Consider the following 16,767-nt stretch of genomic DNA (forward strand, 5'->3'; position numbering starts at 1 on the left):
GTTGTTCTCCATCTCTGCCCCAGCGCTGCTGCTCCTGGAGCCCTGGCTGCTGTTTTGATTTGTTCTTCCAGGAATACAAAACAAAGAGCAGCATGAAACAATGCAGTGTATTAAAAACAAAGCTGGGCTGGCAGGAAAACGTCAGCCTGATGTAAATTGACACTTGTTTTGCTGCTAAGGTGTTTGTAGTAGGAACGAACAGAGCTGGGCCCTGACGTGACTGTATCAATTTCTGCTTGTGATGCACAGGGAGATGTGTTTGTAATGCTTTAAATTGTTTCCTGGGAGTGACAAATAGGACTTCTCTCTTGTTGAGGCTGATGAAAATGCAAGGCTTGAAAAACTCCTCGTGGTAGCTGTGTGAGGGAAGGGATTGTCCATCAGTGGCAAGGCAAGGAGACATCTGAGGCTTCTGCAGAGCTGTGGGGTGGCTGCTGGCACCACAGGAGTGTCTGCAGTGCCTGGCACCTCCCCAGTGGGGCTGGGATGCTGGGGCACGAGGGGCTGCCAGGAGTGCCAGGAGTGCTGCTGGCTCTGGGGACAGGCAGGTGGCCCAAGGACAGGCAGGTGGCCCAGGGGACAGGCAGGTGGCCCAGGGGACAGGCAGGTGGCTCTGGGGACAGGCAGGTGGCCCAGGGGACAGGCAGGTGGCTCTGGGGACAGGCAGGTGACTGTGTGGACAGTCAGCTCCTGGAAGGCTCTGTGTCCGAGCTGTGAGATGCTCTGGAGCTCATCCCCCTCCAGTGTGTGCTATGGAACAATTATGTGCTGGATTGAAGTGTCATTTTTGTTTTAAATCTGGCCAGTTTCATCCTGAGAAAATACTCCGTGTTTAACCTCACTTGAGGGATTTTCTGTTCAGTGGAGGCTGCTAAGAAATGAGAATTTGCACTCAAAATTGATAACTGAAAGACTTTGACAGCTCTTCATTGCATCTATTTTGATTCTGGAACGGCTGACTGGAAAACTAAACATCACAAATTCCTTCTAATGGTGATGTGCTTGTTTTTAAAGTATTGCAGAGGTGCAGCCTGGCCATGGGCACTGCCAGGGGCAGCCCCAGCTGCTCTGGGCACCCTGTGCCAGGGCTCTCCACCCTGCCAGGGAACAATTCCCAATTCCCAAAATCCCATCCATCCCTGCCCTCTGGCACTGGGAGCCATTCCCTGGGTCCTGTCCCTCCATCCCTGTCCCCAGTCCCTCCCCAGCCCTGCAAGGGGCTCTGAGCTCTCCCTGGAGCTTCTCCAGCTGAGCACCCCCAGCTCCCCCTCCTGTCTGAACACTTGGGGATCGTGTTACTTTCTCTTTTACACCTAAAAACAATTACTTTTGAGGCTGCATTCATATAATTGCCTGCTCCCATATTAATTATCTGCAGACTGTCTCACACCTTTCATGACTTACACAATACAAGATACAATACAATATGTGCAGGGAAGTGTCAGACTGTTTCCTTTTTTAAAAATTGAAATTCTGAGGGCACTTAAACCATCACCTTCAAGTCTGATGTGTGAATAAAAACACACTCATGGCTAGAAGTGCCTGGGATATTAAAAGCTGTGTAGTAGAGGGATGTCTGTGAGCACAAATAAGGTTTAATTAGTGTGTAAGTATTCATCCATTAGTGTGTAAGTATTCCATCTTTCCTGTCTCCTTTTGTGATCTCTTTTCCCTGGGAAGTCCGGGTGAGGAGTGAGCAGACACAGCTGTACCTCCTGGACCTGTCCCTCTCGCTTTTTGGCTTACCAAACTCTCAGTAGCTGAGTTCTCCCTCTGACTAATTCATCACTCCTTACATCCTCTCAGGGAGATTCTGTCAAGTTTATAGACTGTAATATCAGGGCAAAGACAGGCTTTTGGCTCTCTTCTCCCCCATCTAGCTCTAATGACTCCTTTCTCCCGAGCAGGGCTCAGGGCTCAGCCCAGCTGTCCTCAGTTCCCTGCTGGGCTCTTCCAGCCCTCACTCCCATCCCCTCCCTGCTGGGAACTGGCTCAGGAAAGGAGCTGTGGGATCAGATCAGACTCCACATCCTCACCTCCACTCCCCTGAAGTCCCTGGAATCATTGGAATCCAGGCTTTGGGGAGCAGCTGAACCACTGGCTGCAAGGGCTGCTTCTTCTTCTTCTTCTTCATAAATCTGCTGTAAATTTGGCAAGTGAGTTCAAACAGGAAATTCTAACAACAATGGATTGAAAAGGCCAGGAGAACTAACCTTGAGCAATATCCCTGTAAAACTAACCTCAAAATAAAATCTCAAATACACAAATCCAGGCAGTTTTTGGTGGGCATGATTATAAGCGTGGAGAAATCTGCTCAGGTTGTGTAGGAACAGCAAAAAACCTCTGTTCCTGATTCATTGTGTGTCTTTGGTGAAGCTGTCCAAAGCTGGATGTGTGTTTTCACCTTGTGGGAAGCAAAGCATAGGAAATGCCAGCAGCTCTGGGTGCTGAGGGGAGGCTGGGAGCACCCAGGGAACGAGGGAGATGCTGGTTTGTGTTCTCACAGAGGGCAAACAGAGAATGGATCTGTGCAGGCACCTGGAAACTGGGATTTCTGGGTGCTGCTCTCTCCCAGGCACTGCTCTGGACACATCACAGGGGTTTGTTTTATTTGGCTTCAGGACAGGAACCGTGGGACTCCCAGTGAGGTGGGGGATTCATGGGGTTCATCCTTTTGGCCTTGAGGGGTTTGGACTTTGGGCTGGGGTTGGTTGGAAGGGAGCAAATGCAGGTGGGTATTTTCCAGCCATAGAGAAAAGTGAAAAAACAGGAGGGAGTTGGGTTCAATGCACATGAATTGCCATGAAGCAACCATGGAGACAGGCAAGAGGGAAGAAAGGCAGCCCAGCCCCGGGATGTGAGGCCTGGCTGAGTTTCCCCTCAGTAAGCCAGAGCTCTCAGCTGGGAGCAGTCTGGCACTGCATCCACTGAGGTGCCTGCTCTGCCTGTTCAGGGGGAAAAGAAATAGGAAAGATAAAGTTGCCATAGTTACACCACTTGTCACGATGCTTATCATGTCCCTGGGATAAAGAGCCCTGCATTAAATCTGGGCTCTTACTAATATCAGCTGTTAAACATTTCCAGGGTATTTGAAATCAAGACTTTCTGCTAAAAAATTAAATGTTGATTGCAGCAAAATTGGGCTGTTTAACAGCACAGCTCGGAGTGTAATTTTGTCAGACACTGTGTAACAGAGTTGTACACCAAGAATACATTTTCCAGTGAATTGAGTTTCTCTGCACCTCATGAACATTCTTGATTTCCCTGTTAAGATGTTCGTTACTTGCAGCTCTTTGCCAAGGAGCCGGAGCAGGCCAGCTGGCAGGGAGAGGAGTTCCTGAGTGTGAGTGAGAAGATATTGCTTGTGTGATTGCTGTATAACCACAGAAAGGCTGGGAGAGCTGGGAGTGTTGAAGAGGAGCTTCAGGGTGACCTAAGTGTGGCCTCCTGGTGCCTGAAGGGGCTGGCAAGAAAGGTGGAGAGAGTATTCCCAGGGGCTGCAGGGACAGGACATGGGGAATGGCTTCCCACTGCGAGAGGGTGAGCTGGGACACTGGGAAGGAGCCCTGGGAGGGCGAGGAAGCCCCAGCAGCTCCCAGGATGGCAGGAGAACTAAAGGCTGGAGAGATGTGCTGGGAGGGCAGGGCAGCCACGGAGCCCTGGTGTGCCCAGGGGTTGGGGACAAGGCACTGGGGACATCCTGCAGCCGGTTCAGCAGCACAGTCAGAGGCAGAGGTGAATTGTATTCCAACTGCTCTGACTCCAGGCCTCCCTGGGGATGTTTCAGCCATCACTCAGGTCATCATTTTAATTATGTTCCATGCAAACTGTTTTCACACTTGCCTCTAACAGCCCTCTGCAGAGCCTGGCTTTCCAGGTAAGATAACCAAAGTGCTGTTAATGACTTTGTTTTAAGCAGGTGAAAATAATTTGCTTCCATTTGTTATCTTTCCAGTCCACAGCATTCACACAGCAGCAGTAGAAACGGAGTTGGGATTAGCAGGTTTTCTGTACCGCTGGCTCCAGTTAAGGAATATGAGCTGGGTTTGTTTCTTCCCTGCCATAATCTCATAAACATTTGGAAACATTTCCTAAGATCCTGTGCACCTTTCCAGCTCCACATGATCTGGTGCAGGTGAGGCTCTGGGGATTGGTATGAGGGTTGTGCAGTGACTCCTCTGGCCCTGGGAGCTGGTTCCATCCTCACATCCTCCTGCACTGGGAGCAGGATTTGTGTCCCCCAGTCCCACTGTCAGAGCACCAGCACAGCTCTGCAATCCTTCACTGCTGGAGCTGTTGATCAGCCTTCTGCTGATCCTGATGGGGCAGATACTCTCCAGCTTCACCTGACTCAGAAGCTTTTATCTGCAAAGCAGACAAGGGGGAGATGGGGAAAGATGCAGCCAAACAGGAGATAGGGAGAGGATGCAGCCCAATGTGCTGGAGATGGACGTTCTTCAGAAGTGCCACGCTGCTTTGATTTTAGCTTTTATTTGGAAGGGCACAACTAATCCTTCTCTATCACAGTCTCACTTCCTGACTCAAAATCTCAATGCCACAGTTCTCTTTCTGGCAAAACCCTGATGTTTTTTCAGGCCATGAACAGCCTGGCTCTGTTCTGTGAGCCAGTGGTCCAGATGGGGAGGTTCATCTCGGGGTTGATCTCTGGAGGTCCCACCCTGGTGACTCCTGCAGACCAAGGGGTGGCTGGTGCAGCTGATCCCTCGTGCCCTCCCTGGGAGCTGGGAGCAGTGTCTGTCACCAGCAGCACTGTGCATCCTCTCTCACCTTAGCAGGGGAGCTGACTGAGGCTGACAGAGGCACTGGCACGAGCAGCTCGAGGCAGAGACAAGTGCTGTGTTTGTGCACACAGAACTGTGGCTGGCCCTGTGAATGGATCCCTCGTGGTCAGTGCCACCTCTCACCAGGGATGAACAGGAGCGCTCTCAGCTCGGTTCTGTGGGATATCCCAGCACAACCCATCTCTGCTTACAGCTCATGGCATTTAATTCAGGTACACATCTGTTTTTCTAAGGAGCAGAGCTCCTCCAGCGCTGAGCTTTGCCCTTGCCACGGGGATGTCTCCTGGCAGAGGCTGTGGCAGTTTGGTAACACTCCTCAGGGATGTGTTCTGCCAGGGAAGAACAGCTGCCCCAGCTCTGAGCTTCCTGCCCAGTGCTGGAGAACCACAACAAACACTAAGTGCTCCCTGTATCCCAGAGGGAAATTGCCATGGAGGCACCATAAGGAGTCATTAACTTTCTGGTTTACTTCCTTGGGAATTCTCAGGGCTGGCAGTGCTGACATCCCCAGGATGCTTTGCCCTTGTCTGGAGCAGGAGTTCAGTGGGATTTCAGTGGGTTGCAATCCCTCTCCAGGCTGGGGAGCTGGCCTGAACTGGCAGCTCACTCTCCTGAAAACAGGGGGTGCATGTTTTGTGCTGTGCTCCCTGGGATTTTTCACTTGTCCTTGTAGACAGCTGAACTCTGCTGTCCACAGGGCAGTGTCAGGGAAGTGTAAAGGTTTCCCAGGCCATTGGGAAAAGCTTTCCAGCACAGCAGCTCCATCTGCCCCCTGTCCAGAGCCCATATCAGTTATCCATCTGCAGACAGAGGAGAACGTGCCCAGCTTTCCAGCAGTCCATTCCTTCTCCTTGCCTCTTTCCAAAGAGGTGCCCTGTGCACAGGCACTGTGCAGGATAATCTTTACATCATTCTCTGCCTTCTGGGGTGATGGGGTGAGGAGCTCCCCGTGTTTTCTGAGATTCACCGGGGAAAGCCTGCTTCACTGGAATGAACAGGAATTATTCTGCTGGAAACAAAGGCAGAGTTGTGTGGCTCTGTGCTGCAGGGCACGCATGTGTCTGATGGAATTGCTGTTCCTGTGCTGAGCTAAGGGTTCCTTTACCCCTACGGACAGAGAAGTTCACCAGCAGGTTGGGCTCGGTCCAACACATTTGCAGGACACAAAGCAAACACTCACTCTGTGTACTCAAACCCTCTGTGCTGTTTTAAGCTCTAAGAGGGTCAGATCATTGCCACTTTGACCTGAACTGATGCTATTATTATGCCATTATCTTATCCAAGAGCTGCTTTTATTACTCTTCCTGTCGGATGCATTCCCAGCTCTCACAGAGAGAGCGTTGTATCCAAACCTGAGGAATTAAAAACACACACCCCCATAGCTGCTGCTGCTGCTGCTTGAAAGCTTTTGGAGCTAGAACAGACTTTTGAAAGAAAAAGCTGCTTCAAACCCCATCGTGCCCTGGGGAACAGGCGAGGTCGGACTCTTCCTTCCCATTAAATCCTTCTGGGAACTTCAAAGCAATGCTCATTAGAGGAAGCCGGGCTATTGAATATTTGTAATTGTTCTGATCCCAGCGCTGCTGTGTCGGGGTTGTGGCAGTCCCCTGAGCTCAGGGCTCACTTCAGGGGTGCTGTCACTCACTCTGAGTGCTCTGCAGGCTGCTGTGCCCAGGGGCTCTGGGACAGGCACGGGGAACAGCCGTGTCTAAAAGGGACAATAATGAGGGAGCCCTAAAGGTAAAACGTAGGATAGAATGTGAGGAATTTAGGAGTGGAAGCTGTGTGAAGTGACAGGAGAGGGCTCCTCGGATGGAAATGCACCTGCAGCATCTGCCCAGCCCTGCTCTGAGCACGGCGTTTGCATGCACATGCATAAACATCACTATTTGAATGAGCTGAAGTAGCAGTTTCATTATTAATTGCATTCCAAACGTCCTGAGGTGAGCCAGGCACATCCAGCCTGTCCAGGGTGTGCAGAGCAGGACGCTCTGGCTCTCTGCTCCTGGTGCTCCCCTGACAGTTTCAGCCAGCTTTGGGATTTTCAGTGGTTCCTAAGGACAATCCACCCAGTTTTCCTGCTGGAGAACCTAAAGAGAAGGGATGAAGGGATGGACAGAGAGGATTTGTCACAGGACCAGATGAAATGGCCTTGGATGGCACAAGGGAAGGCTTAGGCTGGACCTTAGAGAAAATTTCTTCCCTGCAAGGGCTGCCCAGGGCAGGGGTGGAGTTCCCATCCCTGCAGGGATTTCAAGGCTGTGGATGTGGCACTGGGACATGGGGCAGCCTTGGCAGGGCTGGGGGAAGGGCTGACTCGATGATGTTGGAGGACTTTTCCAACAATTCAGTGACTCTGTGAAGGCATCACCTGAGCATTGTGTCACCTGAGCATTGTGTCACCTGAGCATTGTGTCACCTGAGCATTGTGTCACCTGAGCATGTCCTGTGGCTGCCACACCCAGAGCCTGTCCAGCCCATCACAGACCTGACCGGCTGTGTCCCAGAAAATCCGAAATCAGGGAGCAGCAGGAATGTTTTCAGCACCTTGCCCTGCCTGGTGCTGTCTGGGATGTGCTGAGCCATCTCCCACACCTGGAATGCCCCCGCTGTTCCTGCCTGTGCTGCTGCACCCACAGTCACAGCCTGACAGCTGAAGAGAGCATTTGTAAGAGGAGGTTGCAAAGCAGTTAGGGAGGAACACACTTTTCCTAATGTTATATTTGTTATTTCATTTACTTATATCCTATTTTCCAAACAGGATGTTCAGTTGCTTCTCGGCATCAAATCCCCATGTCTGGGCTGGAGGCACCCACCAGCACAGGCAGTGAAAGGGCTTTGTACAGCACAGCCTCTCAGAGCCCTCATCAGCTGCCAGAACACTGTGGCAGCACAACAGAGATGTCAAAATGTGAAAGAACAATCCATTTACATTCACATACCAAATTTAAAATTATTTTCTCCGAGCTCCATTCCATTTGTTAGGGTTTGGGCAAGCATGTAGAATCATTTAGGCCTGTTGCTTTCATCTCGCTCTCATCTAAATTCCCCAATTTCAAGGCAGCAGAGCATGGGGATAGCTCTGTCTTTCTGGCAGCCATGGAGGAGGAACCACGTAGCTCCATTTTGCTTTTAGATGGACGAGAAGTAGGATTTAATAATCAGCCTCTGCTCTGCCTGGCACAAATGATATGGGTTGCTAAGCCAGAATTAAGGAAATGAAAGAGAGGAGCTAAGAATTATCTGCCCCAGTGACTGCAGAGGGAATCAGAGCAGGAGCTCCAGGCTCGGAGCCATCCCGGTGTCCGTCCCTGCTCGGAGCTGGGAATGCTGAGATGATGTTTCATGTGTTTGATAGCTTGAGATGCCTGGGGGCCGCAATAAAATTCATTTCTTGCACTGTAAATCTTTGCTCTTTAAGCATGGAAGAGGTTACAAATGTGCATAAAATTGAAGTGCAAGTGATTACATCTGGCTCTGAGTCAGTATTGACAGCTCTGCCTTGCTCTGCGGTGCTGTGGGAGCTCCTTTCTTTGTGACCTGTGCCCAAGATAATGAAAACCAGTCAAGTGATGAAACTCGTGAGTCCAGAGAGGATTTTTGCTTCTGTGTATTTGTTTTTGGTGTGTCATTGGCACAGAGATGCAGCTGTTCCCCATCCTGTTACTCGCTTCTGGAAGGGGAGGGGTGTGGGCTCTCACTGCGGCCGCTGCTGGAAAGGAACGAATTCTTGTGCTCTGAGGAGGGTGTTTGGTCTGCCCGTGCAGGTGTGCAGGTGTGCAGCTGAGGTGTGCAGCTGTGCAGGTGTGCAGGTGTACAGGTGTGCAGGTGTGCAGGTGTGCAGGTGTACAGGTGTGCAGGTGTGCAGCTGTGCAGGTGTGCAGGTGTACAGGTGTGCAGGTGTACAGGTGTGCAGGTGTGCAGCTGAGGTGTGCAGGTGTGCAGCTGAGGTGTGCAGCTGTGCAGGTGTGCAGGTGTACAGGTGTGCAGGTGTGCAGCTGTGCAGGTGTGCAGGTGTGCAGGTGTACAGGTGTGCAGGTGTACAGGTGTGCAGGTGTGCAGCTGTGCAGGTGTGCAGGTGTGCAGGTGTACAGGTGTGCAGGTGTGCAGGTGTGCAGGTGTACAGGTGTGCAGGTGTGCAGGTGTACAGGTGTGCAGCTGTGCAGGTGTACAGCTGTGCAGGGGTACAGCTGTGCAGGTGTACAGGTGTGCAGGTGTGCAGGTGTACAGGTGTGCAGGTGTGCAGGTGTACAGCTGTGCAGGTGTGCAGCTGAGGTGTGCAGCTGTGCAGGTGTGCAGGTGTGCAGGTGTACAGGTGTGCAGCTGTGCAGGTGTACAGCTGTGCAGGTGTACAGCTGTGCAGGTGTGCAGCTGAGGTGTGCAGCTGTGCAGGTGTGCAGGTGTACAGGTGTGCAGGTGTGCAGCTGTGCAGGTGTGCAGGTGTACAGGTGTGCAGGTGTACAGCTGTGCAGGTGTGCAGCTGAGGTGTGCAGGTGTGCAGCTGAGGTGTGCAGCTGTGCAGGTGTACAGCTGTGCAGGTGTACAGCTGTGCAGGTGTACAGCTGTGCAGGTGTGCAGCTGTGCAGGTGTGCAGCTGAGGTGTGCAGCTGTGCAGGTGTGCAGGTGTACAGGTGTGCAGCTGTGCAGGCTGTCCCCGTGTCAGTGCAGATGTGCAGGTGTGCAGGTGTACAGTTGTACAGATGTGCAGCTGTGCAGCCGTGCAGGCTGTCCCCGTGCGGGTGTACAGCTGTGCAGTTGTGCAGATGTGCAGATGTGCAGCTGTGCAGCCGTGCAGGCTGTCCCCGTGTGTTCCAGCTGTGCAGCTGTGGCTGGCTGCAGGGACACTGTGCCCGGCCCAGCGAGGGGAAGCTGTCCCGGGCTGCAGCGGGGCCGTTCCGCCGGGGGAGCAGGGAAAGGTTCTTCCCCCAGGAGGGGTCAGGCTCCCCGGGAGGCAGCGGAGCCCTGCGGGTGTCCAGCAGCGAGCTGAGGTGACCCTCAGGGCCAGGGTTAGTGGCTGCAGGGGGGACTGGCCGGTCTGGAGGCGTTTCCAGCCTCGCTGCTTCCGTGACTCTGCGGGGTTATTTCTGAGCCTGAGCGGAGCCTCGCAGAGCTCCTGGTGCTCCCCCTGCATCCCTCGGCTGTCCCTCCTGCTCCCCCTGCATCCCTCGGCTGTCCCTCCTGCTCCCCCTGCATCCCTCGGCTGTCCCTCCTGCTCCCCCTGCATCCCTCGGCTGTCCCTCCTGCTCCCCCTGCATCCCTCGGCTGTCCCTCCTGCTCTCTCCTGCCGCACTGTCGCTCCTCACCGCTAATTAGCGGAAAATCGGCACGAAGGGGCGCTTGTCTCTAACTGCGGCAGGAAAGCTCTTTTTAAGGTGCTTAAGGCTCTTTTGAAAGGTCCCCTTTTATTTTCCAAGGAAGTTACAGGGTGCAGATGCCTCCGGAGAGCCTTGATTTGCAGAAGGGAGGCAGGAGCCGGGGTATTTCCTCCTACAGCGCATTTGGGAGCGAGCCCCGCTGATGGAGCGGCTCCGGGATCCCCTGGCACCGGGAATGTCCCAGCACTGCAGCTGCTGCTCCGGCTGGAGGCTGCACTAATTAATGTGTGCATTAATTAACAGGGATATGGGGTGGGGAATGTCACCGTGTCCCAGAGCAGTGGCACTGCTGTAGCCGTGCCCGTGGGGAGCGGCGCTGTGGCTGCGGCATTAAAACACCGGCCCCGTTTTCATGTAAATTCGTTTCTTGGAGGAAAATCAAACCCATACCTGGCGCTAATTGCCAATGATAACGATGAGCTGTGACTCGGGAGAGATTCCTTAAGGAGGCAGACTGTCTCTGTCCTGAGCTGTCCTGAGCTGTCCGTGTCTGGGAGCTGCACTGGGGCTGAGCTGCAGGCAGGAGCAGAGTGGGGAAATGCTCCAGCAGCCATCGGGAACATGATCCCCCCCGGCCGAACAGCCTTTGAACAAGGAACATTGTCTTTCCTCTCTGAAAATAACCACACGGCTTTTATTGATCATTTTATCTGAATTATGGATGATGCTTTTGTCAGCTCCATTATCCGGGTGAGGCAGGGCCGTGCCAAGGGTTGTGTCACTGTCTCGGAGCCCGGCCGTACCCGCAGCACTCCTGGGGCTCCATCCCTTTGGCACCGGTGCTTCCTCGTCCTGTTGGAAATGAGAAAGGAGTACCGGGGCTGAGCTGGTGAGAAAACTCCTCAGCAAAACGATTGGTTTTGCTGAGAGCCCCAGTAATAGCCTGGGGGCACTGGAGGGGTGGCATGAGCTGAACTGGCAGTGGGAGCAGCGAAATCTCAGTCCTAGAAATGCTGCTGCTCCTTGAAATTGGAGCTTGTAATGGGTAAAGCTGAAGTACATCACAAAATAATACATGGAATTACTTTGCAACCTGTTCCATGATGACATTTTTTTTTCCCAGGCTCATTTTACCCTTCTTCAGCGTTTAATGGCGTTCCCCAGTTTATTGGTATTTGTACTGCAGCCTTGAAGGATAATGAGTTTTATCCTGGCAGATGTTGGACACCTTCGTGTGCAAGAGAAGTTAATGGGAACTGAAGATGATCAGCACTTTGTGGGATCAGTCCTTGATTGAACAGACAGCACAGGCTCCTGTCTGGGGCATGAGGAAAGAGCTGAATGAGGGTTTCAGGATAATATTGCAGAGCTGCACGTGAGATTCTTACATGTCCATCTTGGAAATACCTGGGACTAAAATCCTTCCTTTGCCAGTGAAACAGTGAACACCATGGGAAATATTGATATTGGGCTGCAGTCTGTGCACTGTACTCCAACCAGTCGGAATTGCTGGGGGAGGGCAGAGCAGGTGCTTGTGAAAGAGCAGCAGCGATGTCTGCCTGGTGACACCGCTGCCAGGGGACAGCCAGGGGACAGCACAGCCTGTCAGGGGAGCAGAGGGAGCTGTGGCTGCTCCCTGAGGGCTTGGGGTGCCCGGGGGGCTGGCACACATGCAGGGGATGTTCAGGGCTGGCACACATGCAGGGGATGTTCAGGGCTGGCACACATGCAGGGGATGTTCGGGGCTGGTACACATGCAGGGGATGTTCGGGGCTGGCACACATGCAGGGGATGTTCAGGGCTGGCACACATGCAGGGGATGTTCAGGGCTGGCACACATGCAGGGGATGTTCAGGGGCTGGCACACATGCAGGGGGGATGTTCAGGGCTGGCACACATGCAGGGGATGTTCAGGGGCTGGTACACATGCAGGGGATGTTCAGGGCTGGTACACATGCAGGGGATGTTCAGGGGCTGGCACACATGCAGGGGGGATGTTCAGGGCTGGTACACATGCAGGGGATGTTCAGGGGCTGGCACACATGCAGGGGATGTTCAGGGCTGGCACACATGCAGGGGATGTTCAGGGCTGGCACACATGCAGGGGGGATGTTCAGGGGCTGGCACACATGCAGGGGATGTTCAGGGGCTGGTACACATGCAGGGGATGTTCAGGGCTGGCACACATGCAGGGGGTGCTGGGGAGACACAGAGCTCTGGGTGGGATCCATTTCCTGTTTTTGCTGAGGGGCTGAGAGGAGCCCTGGGAGGCCCAAGCCCAATGAAGTTTGAAAAGCACATTTGCAGAACAAATCTAATTGTTGTTCTCACCTCTCCTTCCACAGCATCTATTAAATCCTCCTGAGAAGGTTTTAAAATGAAACACACCACATTATAAAAACATCATCCAAGGTGTGGGTGGAGGCTGCCCCAGCTTAGCAGGCTGGAAATATTCAACAAACTGCTTAAGTTATGCCAAATTCTCCCAAAGACTGTGGGATTTCCACTTCAGTGTTTTAGCAAACTGGGATAACTGTAAATCCAGGCTCTTTTTTTGGTCTCTGTGGAGTTTAGGTTGGAGATCAGGGAAAGATTCTCCCCCGGAGGTGCTGGCACTGCCCAGGCTCCCCAGGGAATGGGCACAGCCTGAGGCTGCCACAGCTCCAGGGGTGCTCCAGAGCTCCCGGGATGCCCAGGGTGGGATTTTGGGGGTCTGGGCAGGGCCAGGAGTTGGGCTGGGTGATCCTGGTGTTTTCCACTCTGAATATTCCATGGTTCTGTGTCCTGGATCTGTCAGTGTTGCCAGAGTTCTGCAGAACACTTTGCTTTGTGTTCAGCTGCAAATATTTGCAGTTTTCCTGATGGCAGCATGTAGCGGCACTCATAAAGCTCTGACTGGTTTGATTTCCTTCTGTTTGCAAACAGATTGGATTTGAAGGTCATCATTAGGAAAGCTGGTACCTTCATCCCCATATTGAAAAATTCTCAGAAGTCATAAAACTTGAATAAGAATTGCTTTATCCATGCGAAAAGCCAAGTTTAGCCCAGGAGATTTAAGAAGTTGGAGGAAATGTCACTGTTTTTGCAAAACAGAAATCTTAATAGGATCTGGTTGTGGTGCCTCAGCGGCGCAGTCACCCAGACTGCGGGAGCCTGGCAAAATCAATCCCTGTTAATTCTGTTTACAGCCAGAGCTGGGGCTGGAGCTCGGGCTGGCCTGGGAGCCGCCTGCCCGGAGCCCTGCAGGCAGGAGCTGGGGGTCGGGAGCCACCAGAGTGTTCCCATTCCCAGCACATCCCAATTCCCAGCTCATCCCCAATCCCTCATTCCCAGCACATCCCAATTCCCAGCTCATCCCCAATCCCTCATTCCCAGCACATCCCCATTCCCAGCTCATCCCCAATCCCTCATTCCCAGTGTATCCCCATTCCCGGTGCCCCAGCAGCCCCAGCCCCTCCAGGGCCCTGCCGTGGGCTCTGACCCCGTCTCCTCTCTCGCAGGCCCTGCTGCCAAGAAGAAATACGTGAGCTACAACAACCTGGTGATCTAGGCCTGGCTGCCGAGGGCCGTGGGCCCCGGGCCGTGCCTGCCTGAGGGCACGGGGGCGAGAGGAGCCGGGCTCTGGGTGCTCCGGGATCTGCTCTGGAAGCTCTGGGATCTGCTCTGGGATCTGCTTCAGGATCTGCTCCGGGAGCTCAAGGATCTGCTCTGGGATCTGCTCCGGGATCTGCTCCAGGATCTGCTCCAGGATCTGCTCCAGGAGCTCTGGAATCTGCTCTGGGAGCTCCAGGATCTGCTCCAGGATCTCTGGGATCTGCTCCAGGATCTGCTCCAGGATCTCCGGGATCTGCTCCAGGATCTGCTCCGGGCAGGGCCCAACGCGGCCGCGCCTGCCGGGCCCGCTGCGCGCCGCCGCTCCGCGCTCCGAGGGGTGATTCTGTCTTTCTATGTACTTCCAGACTGCAAGATTTTCAACTCTGTACAGTTTGTGAGGAGTTTTGCATATTGCCATCCATGTCGTTCCGAGGTCACTGTTTGTTTTTTGGATGCACAGTTTCATCGAGGCCCTGTGCTCTCGGCACTTCTCAAACCGACCGACGGCCGAGGATCTGAGGCCCGTGTACATGACTTGTATTATTACTCTTGTATCACTGCAATCCATATACCTTATTTTTTTTTAACTAAACAAACAAACAAAAAAGAGAATTTAAAGACCAAAAACTGTGCTGGCGAAGTTTGTCCCCCCCCTTCACACCTCCGATGGGCTGCAGAGGAAGCAGGAAGGATTTTTGCTGAGTTTTAGTAGAGGTCTTGATCTTTGGAATGCATGCCAGTAATGTATTTTATGGTACATGTTAATAATTTACGTTTGATATTTGTATTTGTGTTCTATTTTGTTCTTTTCTTTAAGGTATATGACTATTTTGCAATAATTTCGATGATTCTTATGATATTTGGAGGAAAGAATATGGCTTTTACATGTCTTGAGGTTTTTCTTTGTTGATGCCCCACCATGACTGACCAGTGTGATAAGGACTTACAGAAGCATGTATGTTTTATACTGTTTGTAATAAGTAATTTCGTTAATCTTGCTGCTTATGTGCCAATTTAGTGAAACCAATCTTTGCCGCAACCTCCTCCCTCCCTTTCCATTCTCTCGATCCTGTGATATTATCCAAGAATGTATCAATAAAGGATTTTGGTTAACTTTTTTTTTATTTACTCCAATAAATATATTTTTTCAGTTGTTCCCTCCCCCTTCCCCCTCGTGATTTAACATTTATTTCATGCCAACGTCAGGCACCCAAAAACCGGGCCCAGAGGGGCACATGGAGCAGGTCTGGGGTCAGTCCTGGGGAGCTGGCAGCTGGCTGCAGGGGGAAAGTGCTCGGAAGGGACTTTGAAAGGTCTGTAAGAACCCCAAAGCCAAGCCAGAGTCCCACGGTGCCAACCTCGTGTCTGAGATCTCCGGAGCTGCTGTCAACTGCTGAGACTCCTGAAGGACGTGAAGTACAGCAGCACACCAGAAGGTAATTAAATGAGCAATTAATCAGAGTCAATCTGCCAGGCACGGCTTGGGTGAGCTGGGGCAGGAGAAGGGAGAAGCTGAGGGGAAACTCATTGCCTTTGCAGCACAGCACCTGCAGCACCTTCGGCATCCAACCACGGCTGGGCTGCTCTGACGGATCCTGGGGAAGGTATTTATCCTCCCATCTTCTGCAGACAACTTGATCAATTATCCTGATGAAGTTAATCAGCATCAGGAGAAGCCGTGACAGGGCGCACGGAGATGAGGAGCTGGCTGTCCCAGGCTGCCTGCCAGCCCGGGCATGGCCAGGGATGCTCCTGCACCCCAGAACAAACCGCAGCTGGCTCCACACAGAGCTCTGCCCAGGTAAAAGAGGCTCCATCAGCACCAAACTCATCAGCAGCCCAGCTGATAACGAGGGCAGAGGGGCTGCAGCGTTCTCCCATCACCACAGCGACAGAGCCAAATAAGCACCTCACCATCAAACACACGTTTCTTGCTCAAAGACTCCCATTTTCTTTTTTCTGAATGGGAAAAAGATAGTTTGTTGGTTTGTTTCTCACTTTGTTTTGGTGAGGGGGGGACTGAGGTGGAAAGAGGGAATGGATGGTGCTGCTGAGAGGGAGCAATGGGGAGTTAGGGACCATTGATGGCTGTCTCTAAGCTGCACCTCCATACACACAGAAGTATCTGTGTGTGTGTGTGTGTGCACTCAGCATCACTCTGGGATACACACACGGGCCCTGGGCAGATTGGGAGCCCCAGGCAAAGTCCCCAGTTTATAGGGAAACCCTCCCATTCAATCCCGAGGGGCAGAAGGGACCTCCAGCTTCCTAAACTCCTCAGAGAGGAGTTGGGATGCAGCTGGATCCAATCTCAGACCCAAACTTTGCCAGCCCTTTGTGTCTAACAGATTGTACAGACTCAAACACAGCCTCTTCCTGCAGGATCAAGGGTGGCAAACCAGATATATTTATACAAAAGTAAATGATTTATTAGGATGATGATTAGACAAAAAGATCTCGATCAGAATTCTTTACTCAAAGCATTACTACAGCAAAGTGCACTCTTTTTAAGCATTATTAGAGCAAACCAAATGATTCAGTAGAGGCTGATGTTACTCACCCAGAGCAATGACTGTGGGCAGATCTCCAGCTCAGCCTGCAGGGGTGACCTTGAGGAGCACCCTGGCTGCAGGGAGGAGGCTCCACACACATTCCAGAGGCTGGAAAATACACACATTCGGAGTTCCTGCCATCAGAGGTGGGATGGGGCTGGGGCAGGACGGGGGCTGCGCTGTCAGAGGTGTCCAGGCTGTGTCAGCTCAGCAGCTTTGCTTCACTTTGGATCAGCAGCAACACTTGTTTGTGCCTTTATTGGCTACCTCAGCAGCTCTGACACATCCTCACTCCCTCGGCATGTTTAACTTTGGGACTGATGAGTCAGGCTGCTTTCAGCATTATTCACCCCAAAAGCAGCGTGAGCCCCTTCATCCAGCACTGACAGCTTTGCAAACAGGGCCTTGCTGGAGCTGTTTCACCCCATCCCAGGCAGAGCATCCTGCTACAACCGACACAACCAGAACTGACGGCCACCACACCATGCTGGTTGTATTTAAAAA

General features: G+C 52.5%; 1 protein-coding gene across 2 annotated transcripts in view; it reads left to right on the forward strand.

Annotated features, from left to right (window-relative positions):
• GRM7 (glutamate metabotropic receptor 7) overlaps positions 1–15,354 on the forward strand; it is a 198,629-nt gene extending 183,275 nt beyond the window's left edge. Inside the window, exon 11 of one of the 2 annotated variants that reach the window (XM_088061798.1) lies at positions 13,618–13,674. Coding sequence is in view for 1 of the 2 variants with exons in the window: in XM_014251530.2 (XP_014107005.1) it covers positions 13,618–13,667 (50 nt within the window). In the remaining variant the exon portion in view is untranslated. Of the gene's footprint in view, positions 1–13,617 lie in introns of both variants that reach the window. The other variant, XM_014251530.2, reaches the window with a different exon arrangement.
• The last annotated feature ends 1,413 nt before the right edge of the window (positions 15,355–16,767 follow it).

This window comes from Pseudopodoces humilis, chromosome 13, assembly GCF_049639895.1.
Source record: "Pseudopodoces humilis isolate 2021_Gansu_Grassland_sample_001 chromosome 13, ASM4963989v1, whole genome shotgun sequence".
Classification (NCBI taxonomy): domain Eukaryota; kingdom Metazoa; phylum Chordata; class Aves; order Passeriformes; family Paridae; genus Pseudopodoces; species Pseudopodoces humilis.